The 18,308-nt window shown below is 42.3% G+C and overlaps 1 protein-coding gene across 1 annotated transcript in view; it reads right to left on the minus strand.

Annotated features, from left to right (window-relative positions):
• SAK (Sak kinase) overlaps positions 1-18,308 on the minus strand; it is a 164,143-nt gene that overhangs the window by 37,991 nt on the left and 107,844 nt on the right. The window contains exons 8-10 of the mRNA XM_068372176.1: positions 16,208-16,350; positions 5,364-5,479; positions 4,858-4,988 (exon numbers count right to left, since the gene is read on the minus strand). Of these exons, the coding sequence (XP_068228277.1) occupies positions 4,858-4,988; positions 5,364-5,479; positions 16,208-16,350 (390 nt within the window). The remainder of the gene's footprint in view (positions 1-4,857; positions 4,989-5,363; positions 5,480-16,207; positions 16,351-18,308) is intronic.

Genomic DNA, 18,308 nt, shown 5'->3' on the forward strand with positions numbered 1-18,308 from the left:
TGCTTGATCTCCTCCTTGCGGGCTGGCAGCTAAGTCTCCTGTCCCCGGAATATCTTCCTGGGGTGAAGCGTGGACGTTCCCCCGGGGAGCCGCGGGTTCCTGGCGAATCCTCGAAGATGATTTCGGGATGGTCTTGGAGTCCTTGGATTCCCTCCTGGGAGGGATACAGGATCCCAACAAAGAGGTTTGAAGAGCCCCTTCCGCACGAGACGATTCTCCTCCATGAAGAGAAGGCTCCCCCATTGGTGCTGAGGGGAAGACTATCGCTTCACTGGACTCACCCGAGGACGGAAAAGCCTCGTCCACGGGAGAAGGAGAAAACGCTCGAGCAGGGGAAGGGGCCTTCCCAACAGACCTTTTAGGAACCAACTTTGCCCTGGGAGAAGTCACCACGAAATCCACTCCTCTCTTTCTCTTCAGCGTAGGTGAGGCAGCCGTTGGTTTGTTGCCCTGATCGGCGAGTGCTGGTTTCATTACCCTCACTAACGCCCGCATCAGAGGACCAAACCAAGTCTGTTGTTCCACGGACACAGAGTCCGAAATCCTCGCTGGAGGGAAAGGGATCGGGCGATCCTTCGGAGTGGACACCACTGGACCTGCCTGAAAAGAAAGAGGGGAAGAAAGACGCACTGACCTCTCTGAAGTGTCTTCCCTGTCCTGCACAACAGTCCTGCGTTTAGATGGAGGCGATTCAGAGCGCTGTCTGGGAACACGCGTTCCTGCTGCTATCACTGGCTGTGAAATTCGGCGCGAACGGTGGTCGCGCGAAGGCGAACGGTCGCGCAGGCAAGCAGTCGCGCGGGCGCGAGGGCGTACAGGCGAACGAGCGCGTGGGCGAGCCGGCGAACGAATGCGTTGGAGCGATGGCGAGGAAACGCGTTGCCGCGTGGGCGAGTGAGAACGTTCAGAAGGTCGCTGGCGACGTTGGTCAGGAGACCTGTAGCGCGAGGGAGAGCGATTGCGAGCAGGCGATCGATGGTGCGCTGGCGAACGCTGGTGCACAGGCGAGCGATGGCGCGTTGGCGCATGGTGACACGTTGGCGAGCGATAGCGCGTAGGTCGCGCAGGCGAACGATCGCGCGAGGGCGTGCTAGCAGAGGGCGATCCATGTCCTTCCAGAACCTCTGGGTGACGGCGCATTGGAGACCGCATGCGCGCAGGCGGTAAGTCACGCGGGCGATCCGGAGATCGCCGATGTTCAGGTGATCGCTGACGAGCAGGCGATTGTAGAATCGTCTGTGAACGCTGGCGAGCAAGAGGGCGACGCGTGAAATCCTGTGAAGGAACAGTCGGCGCGGCGCGTTCACGAACAGGAACAGGAAGCGCGTAGGCGCGTGGGCGAACATGTGCTTTAGAAACACGCGCTGGAGAACGCGGGCGATGTTGTGCAGGAACAAGCTGAGGATCACGAGAGCGCTCAGGAGACTGATGGCGTGCAGGGCACCCAACAGGGACTGCAGGATATTCAGAGACCACAGGGGAGCGCTGGCGAGCAAGAGGGCGATGATCCTCAGAAGAGCGCTGATGAACAGGAGAGCGCTGACGATCAGAAGAGCGCTGACGAGCAGGAGAGCGCCTGTGCGCTAACACTGCAGAAGGGCGAGCAGGGGAACGCTGGCGCGCTGAGCGCTCTTCAGGAGCAACAGGTTTTGAAGGATGTCCTCAGGAGAGCGCTGGCGAGAAGGAGGGCGAACACCAGGAGAGCGCCGGCGAACAGGTGAGCGCTGACGAGTAGGAGAGCATTGACGAGCAGGAGAGCGCTGACGAGCAGGAGAGCGCCTGTGCGCTAACACTGCACGTGTAAGGGAAGAATCCCTTTGCCCCGAAGGGACCGTTGCCCGTCGGGTGACGAGGTCCCCGGAAGGTGAAGTTCTAGCAGGAGTAGGAGACCGATCCCCAGAGAGGTCTAAAGAAGCTGGAGCTGTAGGCTGAATACGACGAGGAGAGTCCCCTTCGGAAGAAGAAGATCCAAAAAGGCGCCTCTTAACACCCTTATAAGAGGATGGGAGGCCCTTGCGACGCAGCGGACGGTGAGCCTTACGGCGAAGGCAGCCACGAGGAAGATCATCAGGACCCTCAGTCCTCCGAAGGGGAGTCTCAGTCAAGGCACTCCCCTTAGAGGGAAGCTGGACAGCAGACGAGCCCGTAGGACTCCCTTCCCCCTTCGAAGGATGTACGGAAGGGGGAGGAGAGCCGTCAGCACCAACATCCCCAACTGCACCTGCAGAGGATTGCCCCGCCCCGTCAGAGGCCTCTGCCACCACGACGTCGACGATAGACAGAGGGTCTACCTCTGCTATCACCGGCGACTGCTTAACGGCGGCCCCCAACTGGACAAGGTCAATCAGGGCAACCCTGGAGGGCAAGCCCTTAAGCCCCAGGGAAGCCCAAATCTGTAAAAGATCATCATTAGACAGTGATTCATCAATAACCTCCCCCGGAGGAGGAGGGGGAACCGCCCCGCTATGGGAGGCGACGCCCTCTCCCCCCACCCAAGGTCGGGAAACAGAACTAGGGCCTGCGCTACCACTCGGCCGACTCTCCTTAGGAGTCGAACAAGGGGGAGCTTCGGAGGAGGTTTGGGCGGCGAAAGAAGAGTCCCGAGAACCTTCCTCCTTCAAGGCAACCCCAGAAGGAGAACGGTCTCTCTTGGACTTCTTCTTACGCCGGCGGCCAAACCTCTCCCACTGGGAGGCAGACCACTCCCTGCACTCACAACACATATTTTCCTGATCACACCGTCGGCCTCGACACTGTGGGCAAAGGGTGTGAGGATCCGTGTCCGTGGCCGACATAAAGGTACCACAAGGGCGGCCGGCAATTCCAGGGCACGTACGCATAGCAATAATAAAGGTGGTCAATTTCTAACACACACACACGCTGTAGAGAAAAAGCAGAAAAAAGATTAAAGGCTGTCAACGAGGACGATGGACAGACACGTCTGTTCATCGCCGGAGCCAAAAGTGAAGTGAAGCAAATCACCGATGTGTGGGGGGGGGAGGGATAGCAAGCTACCCTTCCCCTACCCCCCGCTAACTAGCGCGGGGGTAATTAACCCTCGTTAAAAATTATTGGCTCGTCATTTCAGCTACGCTAAAAGGTAAACCCAAAGTAAATAGCGTGGTTTGTATTTCGGTTACGGAACAATTATATTTTTCATCACACTGTTAATGAAGTATACCATATCAATTATTACCAAGACATACAGTATGTATAAAACTTTTTATCATTTTTATTACTGGGATTTTTATACAAAGCATTTATTGCTGAATAGTTTACATGTGTTAGCTATAAAGTTGTCTTGTATATTTATTTGTTTTTCATTACTTCTCTGACATCTTGATCCAAGCAATGAGAGGCCAGTTAGCACACTCGTAGAATGTGTTCCATTGTTTGTAGCGTTGTCCCACATGGGCATTAAGTGTTAATTGCTAATACCCATTTGTGTTGGCTATCACCAGTTAAGCCCACTTTCACCCGTGCTCTGTTTAGGATTACCCGATCTTTACTGGTGAGGGTTGCTCCACTGGGCAGTGCTTCGTTTGGGCTGGGCAACACCTAATTAGATGGCTACTGGGTCGCTTTCCCACCATTTTTGTAGCCTGAGTAGCTGCCTAGATTGGTTCTAGTCTATCCAATGTTGCAAAGCTTTTGCAGTATTTCAGTCTTCACCTTTCTTAATGAAGATTAATACCTGGGGTTATTTATTTGTTTATTCTTTTCAGTTTTTGCTGGCGTTTCGCACGGGATATGGGTTGGTGAAATACTGGCTACTTTGTATAAAGATAGTAGAGGTTTTGACTTTAGGGTGCTAATAATAATCCGACATGACTTATTTAGCTTTGGGTTTACCTCATGCGCACGGCATAATCTTGCCCACACTGGTGCACAGTACTCCACAGTAAAGTAACAAAGAGCCAGGGCTGTTTGTCCCAGTCTCGGGTCTGTTCCTTGCCTGGTGTTGGCGAGTAAGCTGAGGCCGTTGTTCTTAGTTGCTATTTTATGTTTGGTTTTATTTGTGTACTCTTTAAAGGAGACCATTCTGTCAAGGGTGACACCTAAGTAGACTGGACAGGGGTGACTTTCCAGTCCTTTGTCCCCCCCATTCAATATTTAGCTTTCTGTTGGCCTGGTAATTGTTCAAGTGAAAAGCACACACTTGTGTTCTACTTGGATTGGCATTGAGATGCCACTTTCTGTAGTAGGGGGAGAGGGTAGTCAGGGCGCTTGTTAGTCTTTCTTCGATGGTGGTGGAGTCTAATTGAGTGGAAATGTACAAGTCATCTGCATATACTGTAAGTACTTGTGGATGTTTTGGTACTGCAGCTGGTCATCTGTATAGATGTTAAATAGCGTCGGCTGTAGCACTGATTCTTCTGGAAAACAGTTGTTCTGTATCCTCCATCTGATTTTCTGGCCATCCATTTCTATGAAGAATTGCTGATTGGTAAGCAATGATTCAATGATGTGGACTATGCATATCATGAGATGGAATAAAGAACAGAAGGTCAGAGAAGCACCATGAGACATGGAGGTAACAGGATGAAGACCAGTAGTAAGGCCCAGGAAATCATGGAAAAATGTAAAAGACTTCCTTGATAAAAGTTGAGGAAGATGAACTAGTTTCTAATCTAACCCCAGATAGGGAGAAGAAAACGAATATTTATGAGGATCCTGATTATGTTTTTGTATCAACCAAGAAAGCTTTTTAAACTTACAGGTTTTGACAGGATAACTCAAATACCTAACATACTAGGTACAATTTCTTGCATTATTTAAATAGTACAATACATCCACTCAGACAATAAATAACCTTATTTCCTTCAAAATTTTGCAAAGAAAAACAAAGTGCCATACCTCCTTAAAATGTAAATATAATGAGCGTTGGCTTTCTTGCAGACTATCTGGAGCAGATGCCCTGGGTATACTTTTGGTCCCATGAACATCGCTAACTGTTAAATCATTGCCACAGCTTATAATTTTTAGACCTGGAAATATAAATATAGTTTGTAATTAATTTCTAAAATAGATAATACATATCTAGAAGTGTATACATGTCATTAAATGTTATCAAAATGTTCATCGCACTATAATATAATAGATTTAATGACTATTACATAATTTCTTAGGGTCAAGGTGATTTTTTACCATGCAATCTTACAGCTTACCACTACTGTTACATTATCTTTACTGTACTTCATTTATAAATATAGTATCAATGTTCAATAAGATTTACTGACAGCCAAAAGAGCTAGAAGGAACTATCATTATGTGGTCGCTTTGCAGGTCATTTCAAATATTTAAAAAAAGTCTGACAATATAACAAATATAATATAATAACAAATCAAATCTAAATATCTTACCACTGTAAAATAAAGCTTCAAAATCAGGATCTGGTGAATTCTCCATCAACATTCCCTTTGCTTGCTCACTGTAGTAAGTTATTTTTGGTGTCTTAGCTCTTACAACTTTAACAAACCTACAATGTAAATTAAACTTATGTTAATCACCACCAGTTTTCCTTCTAATTTCCTAAGCATGGAAAATTATCATTGTATTCAGGAAAGTGTTCTACAGTATCATGATAAATATTGAAAAAACAGCTATCACATTTTAAAAATAAGTTATAGTTTTCCTAGCTACACATGCCTGTGTCTTTTAAGTAGGAGTATGACTTCAGCATAAAGCTGGGACTACCGTCAAATCATTAACAAGAGAGAGTAATACCTCAAAGATCAAACACCCCCTAACTAACAATTTAGTGATCAAACAACTTTGAACTTGTATAGGCCAGGATGAACAATGCAACAATGACAAGGGTGACTGACCCAGTTTGACAATTCAGACCAGCAAGATATTTTGCTATTAAGTTTTGAATTAAAGGCTTAAGATAGAGACGGCTGACGAAATCTAACTGAGGCCTTTTGCGTCAATAGGTGTGGGAGGAGATGATAATGATGTTGAAGACTTTCTTAATATTCCGTAATTAATTTTAATGTTTTTTATTTCTGCATATCCATACACAATGGCAAAAGAGGAGGAAGAAACATGCCCTTGTTCAGTGATCAATAAAATGATGGAAAAATAGGCCGAGTTACACAATTTTGTAGAAAAATATCATCCAGATTAGGCAATGGAAGGCAAAGCAGGCAATCTTTATAATGATAATACATCAAATCATTTCATGAAAATCTTAAAGCTGAGGCATAAACAATTCTCTCTTAATCAGTTTTTAGTCTACAGTGTTATTCACTATCCAAATGTGCCCGTGCATCATCAACTCAGAAGCTGTGCCCCCTTTCTTGTTGACATTCTATATGATCTTGGTGTTATAGCTTATCAACACTACTGAGGTCCCTCTCAAACATTGTTGGGATGCTTGTTGTGCAAGAAACGCAATTTGTTTTCCATCAGGTTGCGTATGTGCCATTCTTATTGACCAAACCCCTGAAGTGACTAGGTCCTCCAGGTGTACGGCCCACCCCTGTTTGGATGAGTTCGAGAACAGAAGCATCTCTGGAGGTGGAGAGTTGAAAGGAATTTCTCTGTAAAATTTTCGTCGTATAGCCAACATGCAAGATCTTCGCGAACTTCCTGTCCCAATGGAACAAGATGGGATATTGCTCGATGCAAATATCCTTTGTAACAGACTACAAACCTCCGAGAACAAACACTAGTATCTTTTTTGAAGAATTCAGTGCATTCATTGAGATGATTATCATGGAGAAAAATTAATTATTATTTTTGAGACTTCAATTTTTGGATATATGACGCATCAAATCCTGACGCTTTGGCATTTAGTGAATTATCAATACCATATCGACTAATGAATAATGTTGACTGTCCAACTACATTAATTGGGCATAGGTTTGACCTAGTTTTGAGTATTGGAATGAATAATATTGTATCTGATATAAATGTTGAAGAGAAATGTACTATCTCCCCAGTGCACAAACTTCTTACGTTTAGTCTACCACTGCAGAAACATGCAATAGTAAAGAAAATAAACTTTAGACATAAATAAAAGTTTTCTCCTACCGTATCTATTGACGAAGTTACAAAGAAAATAAATGATACTATCAACATTACCTGTGATCATGATAACCGTCTGTTGGGAGCTGTGTGTGTTAACTGTCTTACAATCACTTATAATAAAGTGAATAAAAGTGAATATGATACCATGCGCCCACCGATGGAAAAGACTATATCTGTTAAAGACCAATCTCCTTGGTTTGACGGAGAGATTTTAGTGAAGAAGAGGGAAAAGACGTAAAAAAAGAAAGTGGGATCGGTTAAAAACTGAAAGTACAGGTAGTGCTCGACTTACGAAATATGTGACTTATGACGATTCGACTTTACGACCATTTTTTCAGGGTGATGACGTCACAAGTCTATCGGAAATAGTACGCTAATAGGACGAGTATTTCCTTGGAAATAATTGATGTTCTTGTATAAAAATAAACTGATTTATCTTGGTAAATTATCACTTTCTTTTATTGATAATATACGGTATCTTATTTTCAGTAAAAAGTACATTACAAAAAGTTTTAATATCTGTCGAGTTCATAACATATGTCTGGTGACGCCATATTACCGACAGAAAGCGACCGGGCAACACAGTGATTTCCTTCCAATAGGTTAACGATTAATACTGGTATTCCCATTATCAAAATATCAAGTAACAATACAAAGTATTTTGTGGGTCTGTATCGGTTATCATGAGTATTGCGTAATATAAATTTGAATACGATAATTTTATTCAATCTCTGATAATAGATCGATATTTATCTAAAGGACGTACACTAATAGGACAAATATTTTCTCAAAAATATATTTCCTTTTAGGTTATGAAAATGAAATACTCTTGCTCGATAAGTTAGTATTTTCTTTCATTTCAAGTAATCTTGTTATAGTATTCCCATGATCAAAATACCAAGTAACAATATCAGGTATTTTAGTGGTCTGTATTAGTAGTTATGAGAATAGTACTACTTACCGTAACTTTAAGAAAAAATCTGATGACATCATATTTCTTGCGGAAGGTGAATGGCAAATCAAGTGATTTCCATTTGATGTTACTAATATTCCCATAATCAAAACATCGAGTACTGTTACAAAGAATTTCTAATAATGTTCAAAGAACAAAATACGGAGAGAGAGAGAGAGAGAGAGAGAGAGAGAGAGAGAGAGAGAGAGAGAGAGAGAGAGAGAGAGATTTTGAATAAGAAAATTACATAACGCTATGTGCGCATAATCGCAGTACGGTAGTGTGACCTTCAGATCAGCTGATGCCACCGAAAGTAGTAATTGTTGAATATTGAAATGCTCCCGAAACTGAAAAATAGCATACAAACATGCTTTGATAAACCACAATTAAACACAATAATTTCTAGTGAAATATGAAGGATTAATAATAAACTAAAATTCAAATGTTGTATGAAGCTTTAAAAATGAACTAGCCGTACGAATGCACGTACACACACAGAAAAAGAGAGAGAATATATTTGTATAGTTAATAACAATGGTTATAAATGAAGTATATGAAAACTATGATATCATGTAACATACTGGTGCTGATATAATATTCATCATCAACACATTTAAAATGAATTAAGAAATTATATAAACCATACGCCATTTGTATGTGCGCATTATCTGGATACGGTAGCGGGACCTTCACAATCAAGAGTAAAACAAAAAAGTTGGTAATTGTTGACTGCAAAAATGTTTCCAAAATTGAAAAATAGAATACAATAAGGATTTATTAGAGCATAAGATATACCATGGAACAAGAAAATTACCGTAAATAAAGATATACAGTAAGAAAATATATATAAAATATGACTTGGATGATTGCCAAATCATTACGCAGCTTAATAAATCTACGGAAACTTCACTTTTTTAATTCGACATACGTTGAAATCGACTTATAACGCGCTTCTCGGTCCCTATCTCCGTCGTAAGTCGGTGACTACCTGTACATGAGTAGAATACAAAATTGCTAAGTGTCAATAATAACTACCTACTAAGAAGGAAAAAGAGTGAATACTATAAGAGAAAGATCTGCGAAACAGCAACAAACACAAATAAGTTACTGTATATCGTCTCCTAAATGGTGTAATGGGAAATGTAAACGAAAAGAAACTACCTGATGGATACAGTGACCAGGAACAAGAAAATAATTTTCTAGTATTCTTTAAAAACAAAATTGAAAATATAACCAGATCATTTGTAAATACTCAACATCAGATTAGGACACACACAAAATTAATATGATTTAACAACATAACACAAGATGACATCACCAGGATTATCTGAAGTAATTGGAGAGAGAGAATTTTCTATATAGTCTAGCCGAAATAATAATGAGAAGAGCAAATGCAAGCATTGATGAATGTAGGTTTCCCAAATCTGAGAAAATGGCTATAGTCACACCAGTTCTGAAAAATGCTCTCGACTACCAGGAATTAAGCTTGTATAGACCTATTTCGAATCTATTCTTTGTTTCAAAAGTGCTTGATACGTAATTCTTGAACAACTAGTCAGTCACATAGAAGTAATAGAAGCTTTGCCTGACAACCAATCTGCTTACAGAAAACTTTATTCTATGGAGACAGCTATCTGCTCTGTTGTAAATGATATGCTGGAAATGATGGATGAAAATATATGTGGTATTTTAATATTACTCGATCTCAGTATGGCTTTTGATACAGCTGCGCATGGACTGCTACTAAATGATCTACGGTGCACCGGCATTGAAGATAGAGCTTTCAAATACCTAAAAGACTACTTGGTTGGTAGAAATTACTGTTTGCAAATTAGAAACTTTTATTCATCATATAGACCTTTAAACAGAGGGGTACTCCAGGGGAGTGTACTTGGTCCAATCTTATTCTGCATCTATACTATTAGTCTATCGAAAATACTACAAAAGCATGGTGTGAAGTCCAAACTATTTGCGGATGACACACAATTTTACTTTTCCATAAATGATATAGATGACACTACTGAAACTCTAACATGAATCCTTGATAGTGTTAGAGAATGGATGATAATTAAACAACTAAAACTAAATGAGACACAAACTGAATTCATGGTGGTGGGTAAGAGAAACCGTGTGAGAAGCTTGGGTGATATTCAAATGAACATAAATAATGACTCTGTGCCAATATCTAGTAAAGTTTGTGATCTAGATGCATTTCTTGACTGTAACTTCGTCTCCCAATGCCCAAATGAATAATGTAGTAAAAACTGCTGGTTATCATTTAAGAAATATCACAAATTTTAAGTAATTTGTATTTTTCCTAACAGTACTTACCTCGAACTACTTTCTTAGGAGTATCTGGGATCGCCTCCCATCCGACCAGAATTTTGTGTAGTTTACCCTACTCCCGTTTTCTATGCGGGCATCTCTGGCGGAGTGATAAGCGCCCAGAGACGACCCGGGGTCAGAGAGCATGCTTGCTCAGGTCTCGCTCTCCAGTAAGTTTCTGGTCGCGTCGGCATGCTCTCTCTTAACCCAGTGTGACCCTTTGTGTCCCCGATCCCTTTGTGTCTCACGCGGTCCCCACGTGGTCCCTTTGTATGTTTCCCTATCCTTTCCCTCTGTGTTCCCGTGTCTCGTGGTGTATTACTAGTGCGTTATGGAGCATCCCCGTCGTTGCCCTGGGCCTGTGGCCGGAAAATCGTGTGGTGCTTTCCTCTTCAAGCCCGAAGTTGACCCGCACTCCTTGTGTTCGTCGTGTAGGGGCAGTGTGTGTTCCCCTACAGCCACGTGTCCGGAGTGCGAGTCCTGGAATGAAGTGCAGTAGGATCACCCCTATACTAATTGATTTACACTGGCTGCCGATTAAAGTGAGAATTGAATTTAAAATATGTACAATAACCCACCAAGATATCAGAGCCGGTCGTACAAAATACTCAGGAAAATTGCTACATATTGCGCAGACAACAAATCGTGTCGACACGAGAATAGTTATAGACGGTTTCAAACTATTGGAACCTAGATGTATGTCTACTGTAGGCACCACAGCCTTTAAATATGCGGCCCCAAGAATATACAGTAAGCTCCCACAATACATCCGAATGATTGCAGACATTAAAGCTTTCAAGAGGAAACTCAAGACTTTCTTAATCCATCAGACGTATGACAGTGACGATTCAACAGTAAATGAGCAATACGCGATATGAAACGTTGAATATTCTGAGCGAACAAGATATAACGACAGTGGAGGTCCTGTGGAGAGTGGGGTTTCCCTGCTGTATTGGACGAAAAAGCAGCCGTCAAAGTAAAGTAAGAAAGAAGCTAGTTGCTGACCAGTGTTGCTTCAGCCACCACTAAATTAATTGCTGGTGGAGTTGTCTGTGTGGAATGAGTTTCTTCAACTAGGAAAGGTGTCTCAGAAGACGTTGCCACAGCCTAGCCAAACATTCTTTTATGTACAAGAAATGTTGCGCTGTATCTCTGAGCCTACCAGTGGCCTCGTCTGAAAGAAAGACTCTTGCTACTGCAGTATTTATCAGGATGCCCAGATAATTGTTGCTCTGCTCAGGTGTGAGATCCAAGCGAGTTCTCATAGCCACAGATCTGATCACCAACTTAATCCAGGGCCAAATCAAACAGATTTAACCAAGGCAGCTCCAAGGATGGTCTCGAGCCTTGAGGGCCACCAAAGTGCCGATCAATAACCAAGGTTCTTCCTGGAGTTGGTGCCAAGGTCGTCTCCCAAAGTCTGTTGCAATCACGGATCAGCAAGGGCGACCACGAATGAACACTCTGACTACGGATTGTCTTCCTCCGTGGGTACCAGCCCAAGGTCCGGGGTCCTATGGGCAGCCGAATCCAAAGTACCCTTATGCCCAGGCAGTGTGTTCTGGTGATTAACTTCACTTCCATGAGTATGACCAGTCTGCCCCAAGGAGAGGAACAGGAACATACTTGGGAACTGACGAAGGCCTGGCAAGGCCAATACCAGAATCCCTGGCACTGATCATAGCAGAGATGGAAGAAGTAACACGAGGCGGGAAGACGGCCATGGCACCATGCCCAGGGACATGGGTAGAGGTCCATCCGTCACAAACTCTTAGTCTTCTGACAGCCTTGAGTAGTACAATCTTCTCAACCAGCTCTACCAAAATATCACAACATGAGTCCACCACCTGGGTAGGAAAGGAGGGGGGGGGGGGGCAGCAAAACTCCTCCATAAGCATGGGAACAGAAAGTGTATGGAGCCAAACACTCCTCTCCAGCCTGACTAACGGGGTAGTCAAGGAGACCAGGTAGCAGTCCTAGCACATTGCTCCGAGCACCAACACAGCACTATGACCCCAGCTCCACCCAGGTGCTGTCTAACCACCTCCTCTAACCCCCAAAAGAGAAGTGATTTTGAAGAGAGCCCTATCTTTATGATTACGGCTGGCCTTCCTGAACTCCTACTTCTTTCTTCTCTTCTTCATTTTAGATGAGTCAAAAGACAAGAAGGAAGAAAATGCAAGTTTCTTCCTCATCCTGACTCTCACTTTGCAGGCAGAGGAATCAAGGTCTGAGCAACCAACGACAATGCTTCCCTGATGGAAAGAACCACATAAGTTTCTCCAACAGAAGCCACAACACTGAGGAACAGTGTCACAGGTGAGAGGGAAGGCACACTCTCAGGAGCCTGCGACATTGCAACAAGCAGGGTCATCGGCACCAAGGGAGCAAGGGTCACATGCCCCGCACCCCAGGCACAAGGTTAGGGAACGAGGTAACCCTGAGTACTGGGGCAACACCACCTTTGTCCCCAGGACTGACTTACACTCAACCTTAGGCTTGACGCCACTCGATGGCAAGGGTTTTTCTGTTGGCACAGGTGTTATTTTCCAAACCTTAACATTCTTTGGGGCTAGGGGGGAAGGGGAGTGGTACCATTTTATTAGGTAGTAGTTGTCCGGGGCACCCGCCACCCATTAAGATACTACCCCTGGAGAGTTATTGGGTCTTTTGACTGGCCAGAGAGTACTACATTAGATCCCTTTCTCTGATTACGGCTAATTATTCATTTGCCTACACATACACTGAATAGTCTGGCCTTTTCTTTTCACATTCTCCTCTGTCCTCATACATCTGACAACACTGAGATTACCAAACAATTCCTCTTCACGTAAGGGGTTAACTACTGTACTGCACTGTAATTCTTCGGTGGCTACTTTCCTCTTGGTAAGGGTAGAAGAGAGACTTAAGCTATTGTAAGCACCTCTTCTAAGAAAGTTCTCTTGCTTGAGGGTACACTCAGGCAAACTATTCTATCTTATTTCTCTTCCTATTTTTTTTGAAGTTTTTATAGTTTATATATGAATGATCTATTTCAATGCTGTTACTGTTCTTAGAATATTTTATCTTAATTGTTTATTGCCCTGTTGTAGCCCTTGGGCATATAGCATCCTGCTTTTCCAACTACGGTTGTAGCTTAGCTACTACTACTACTAGTACTACTACTACTACTACTACTACTACTACTACTACTACTACTAATAATAATAATAATAATAATAATAATAATAACAATAATAATAATAATTAGGGACACCACTGGGTCCACAACCACACCTTTTACCACTGGTATCACCACAGGAGACACTTGCACTGTGGATACCCGGGAAGAGGTAACCTTAGCTACAAGCTCCATCAACAAAGTCATGGATGGCCAACCAGAAAAATGTAAGGGGGTTTAAGACTCTCAGGTCAAACTCACTGTCAGAGGTCTGCATGGAAACAGGTAAAAAGAGTCCAACCTATGATGGAGTGCAGCGAATACTGGAGGAACTCCACACTCCACCATAACCTAAAAAGCTTGCTGATGCAGATCATAGGGCTCCTTGCTCCAGACGCATACGCCTCAGGGACCGAGCCAGGGCGTATGCATAGGGGTGTCGGTAGCAAACACAACCAATGTTGAGACGGAAGAAGTGAAAGACTTCTTCGGTGTTTTCTTGGGCGTTGCCAAGACAGACACCAGTGAAGGCTTAGCTCTCTTTTTCCCCTCAGGGCATACACCTGTCACTGTACAGAAGGCCACAACCTGCATTCTACCCCCTACAAGATGAAGAGAAAAGTGTGGTTGCAACGTCCACCCTTTTTCTGGCAAGTATGAATTTCTAGCTCCACATCCATCACTACAAAAATCAACAGCCAGCATTCACATACGGTACTTTAAGAAAAAGAAAAAGTTTGGATAAGGATGCAACAATACTGCTGTCTTCATTATGGCCGAAATTCTAAGTGAAGCTCTTCCAACAGGTGGTGGGGAGGGGTTACTTGCCTGTGTGTGTCGAAATCATCTCCCTATTTAAAGGGCGAAGGTTTGTATTATCATGTAGGAACAAATCAATCAGTGGTTTAATAGTAGGTTATTTCTGACCATAGTGCACAGATTTTAGTTTATTAAATTGATCCAACAAAATCAGTGGAAAAAAATTCTATTCACAGCCTGAAGAGAAATCTTGGTATTCAAGTTTGATGTTTTTTGAAATTTTGAAAGTTTTTGTTTAAACGAGTGTTACAAGCTATTACAACACAAAGAGGTCATTGAGTAGCCTATAATAAAAAAAATCTACAAAAGCCAAAACAGGGTTCCCCCCATTTAGTTTGAATCTTAAATAATTTGCTAAGTTAAAAGTCTTTCATTAACAGTGCAAATAAAGAGCATAATTAATGTATCTGCTAACTTCAGCTATGACACAGGTCATACAGTTGTGTACTAGATCAATAAAATTAAGAGGCAAAATATATGAACGTCAGTCAACTGTTTCATACATACATGTAGCAAGGCACTTCCCCCAAATTTCGGGGGTAGCCAACATCAAACAAATGAAAAAAATAAGGGGAAGGTCCTTTCCTCTCTACATTCCTCCCAGCCTGATAAGGGACTCAACCGAGTTCGGCTGATACGACTAGGGTGCCACAGGCCACCCTCCTCCGTTACCCACCACAGATGAAGCTTCATAACGCTGAATCCCCTACTACTGCTACCTACGCGGTCATCCAAGGCACCGGAGGAAGCAGCAGGGCCTACCAGAACTGCGTCACAATCGCTCGCCATTCATTCCTATTTCTAGCACGCTCTCTTGCCTCTCTCACTTCTATCCTCCTATCACCTAGAGCTTTCTTCATTCCATCCATCCATCCATACCTTAGCCTTCCTCTTGTACTTCTCCCACCAACTCTTGCATTCATTACCTTCTCTAGCAGACAGCCATTTTCCATTCTCTCAACATGGCTAAACCACCTCAACACATTCATATCCACTCTAGCTGCTAACTCATTTCTTACACCAGTTCTCACCCTCACTATTTCGTTCCTAACCCTATCTACTTAAGATACACCAGCCATACTCCTTAGACACTTCATCTCAAACACATTCAATTTCTGTCTCTCCGTCACTTTCATTCCCCACAACTCCGATCCATACATCACTCTCTCATACAGAACTCTTTTTACATTCATGCCCAACCCTCTATTCTTTACCACTCCCTTCACTGGCCCCAACACTTTACATCCTTCATTCACTCCCTGACGTACATCTGCTTCCACTCCACCACTTGCTGCAACAACAGACCCCAAGTACTTAAACTGATCCACCTCCTTAAGTAAATCTCCATTCAACATGACATTCAACCTTGCACCACCTTCTCTTCTCCTACATCTCATAACCTTACTCTTACCCACATTAACTCTCAACTTCCTTCTCTCACACACTCTTCCAAATTCTGTCACTAATCGGTCAAGCTTCTCTTCCGAGTCTACAACCAGTACAGTATCATCTGCAAACAACAACTGATTTACCTCCCATTCATGATCATTCTCGTCTACCATTTTCAATCCTCGTCCAAGCACTCGAGCATTTACCTCTCTCACCACTCCATCAACATATAAGTTAAACAACCATGGCGACATCACACATCCCTGTCTCAGCCCCACTCTCACCGGAAACCAATCGCTCACTTCATTTCCTATTATAACCTGTTTCATAAGACATATAATACTGTATTGTACACTAAAAACTGTTTTGATTTATAAGTATAAGTAAAAAATGAGAAGGGTCTTCAGCACCACATTTTCATGCATCCCAGTTCTATACTCTTTTAGGTTTCTTAGTAAAATCATTGTGTTGGCCAATACTGTACACCCAAAAAACTTTGTGAAACAAGAATGGTAAAGCAACATTACCTAGCAGCATATATATATTTTTTCCAATGTTTCTGAGGCAAATTTTCATAGGAAAATATAAAGTCAGCACCTTCTTCTGGCAAGGGTGGTGGACTATCTCCAGGCTGACAACCTATGCCATTTCCAGGCTGATAAAGTACAATCTGGAATTCAAGAAAAATTACTTGCAATTAAATTTCTCCTCAACTTTCTGGAATTCCAATAATTACATTTCCAAGTGCTATACAGGTACACTACCAATTTTCTTGTAACAGTTGATCTAACGTGCCTTTAAGTTTTGGGCAAATCCATCACTTAGGTTATGTATAACAAACACTTCTGTCGCTAATGAACACTACATCCATTTACACCAAACTGAACAAGAATACAAGAGTAGTAGTACAGTACAGTGCTACATAGGCATCATCCAGATCCACAGGTCCAGAGCAGACCTACATAAGCCTCTCCTTTCAAGCACTCTGGCAAGTACATTAAGCACTTAAAGGCTGAATAACAATTTAGTTGAAACTGTTTGAGCTACTTAAACACCCCAGAATCAGCTGAAGTAACCAGTAGGAGCCATAAAGCTCAAAGAAAAGAATCCATTGTTCTTGGTCCCAAAAGAAACATGTAAGAGCTTTTACAAGGAGTTTTCTTGTTAAAAAGTAAAATGTAGTGGTGAATAACCTCAGAACCCCATGTAACAAAGGACTCCATAACAAGCTATTAAAGATGAAATATACTGGTCCCTTGGAGATCAAACATAATTCGTTCCAAAACCCTGTTTGAAAATCAAATCAATTTTCCCTTAAGAATGAATTGAAAGAGCATCAACTGTTCCCCCACCCAAGGATGCTGTAATTATGGATAAATTTTACACAGTTTACAATAATACGGTGCAGACATAAAAGCATACCAAAAACAAGAAAAACCATTATAATTAGCAAAATAGATTAATAGAAAATAAATTGATTAATATGGGACAAATGAACATAGATCTTCACTTTACCTGTAGTAAGGAGTCAATAGTTTGAGTGGAAGGTGGTGAGGAGGGAAAGAAGGGAGTGTTAGTGTTGCTTGGAAGGGGAATCATCCTCCATAAAAACCTTGGGTAAATGCCACTCTGGGATTCTTTGTGTTTCTTACCTTTTTCTGGCATTAATTGTGATTCACTTTAGTACAATTTACTAAATACTAATAAAGAGAGGATTATTTCTGGATCTATTTCAAGATGTTTCTGAAATGACTCGATGCATTATCATTATAAAAATATGTGTGTTACTGGCTACTGTATAATCTGGGTGACATTTTCTACAATATTGTATGGGTCAGCCCATTTTGCCAATCATTTCATTTATCACTGAACTAGGAACAGGATCCTTCTCCTTCCTCTTACTTTGGAGACATGTCACCTTTTGCCATTTGTCATGAGTTGATGCAATACTGTAATGTTAAGGAAATAATTTTTATTAAAATGGAAACACTATATCTCTTTCCTAAGAGTGTCTTTTTGTGAAAATAACAACACATTGTCTCCAATGACATGTTTTTCTTATTGAGTCCAGACCATAAGAAAATTTGTTCTCAAAGCTTCTATAGCATGACTTAAATATGTGATTTAAAGGAAACCAATCCAAAAACAAAATCTAAAATCTCATTTGGGAATGACGATTGCTTGTAAATACATCTGCCCATACGGTTATATATAAGTTTTCAGAAGACTGCCCAGGAGAGATAGGAACAAGAGGACTGTTTTAAAAGGCAAAGGTTGGACAAAACAAGGTTCCGACGGAAGTTTCCCTTTCAGACAACAAACGTCTATCTCCACAAAATCTAGTCAAGTCTGAGAAGAAGAGATGTTTTGCCAGAGATGAAGAGAAAGAGTTAGCCTTTTCTGCCCTCCCATTTGAACACTTTCTAAATTCTGGAAGAAACATTTGCTGTCCTATTCTGAATTCACCCCTTCTATGACTTCTTTGAGCTCGGAGCCACCGAGCCAGCTTCCTTTTCTCAGCCGCCCTTCCATGAAACTTAAGTCCAGAACCCTTGTCGTCTCAGCATTATCTTTCCAGCTGAAAGCCCCAGCCACAAAGAATAACTCAACATTTAAGTATTTTTCATA

This window comes from Palaemon carinicauda, chromosome 4 (genome assembly GCF_036898095.1).
Source record: "Palaemon carinicauda isolate YSFRI2023 chromosome 4, ASM3689809v2, whole genome shotgun sequence".
In the NCBI taxonomy this organism is placed as follows: domain Eukaryota; kingdom Metazoa; phylum Arthropoda; class Malacostraca; order Decapoda; family Palaemonidae; genus Palaemon; species Palaemon carinicauda.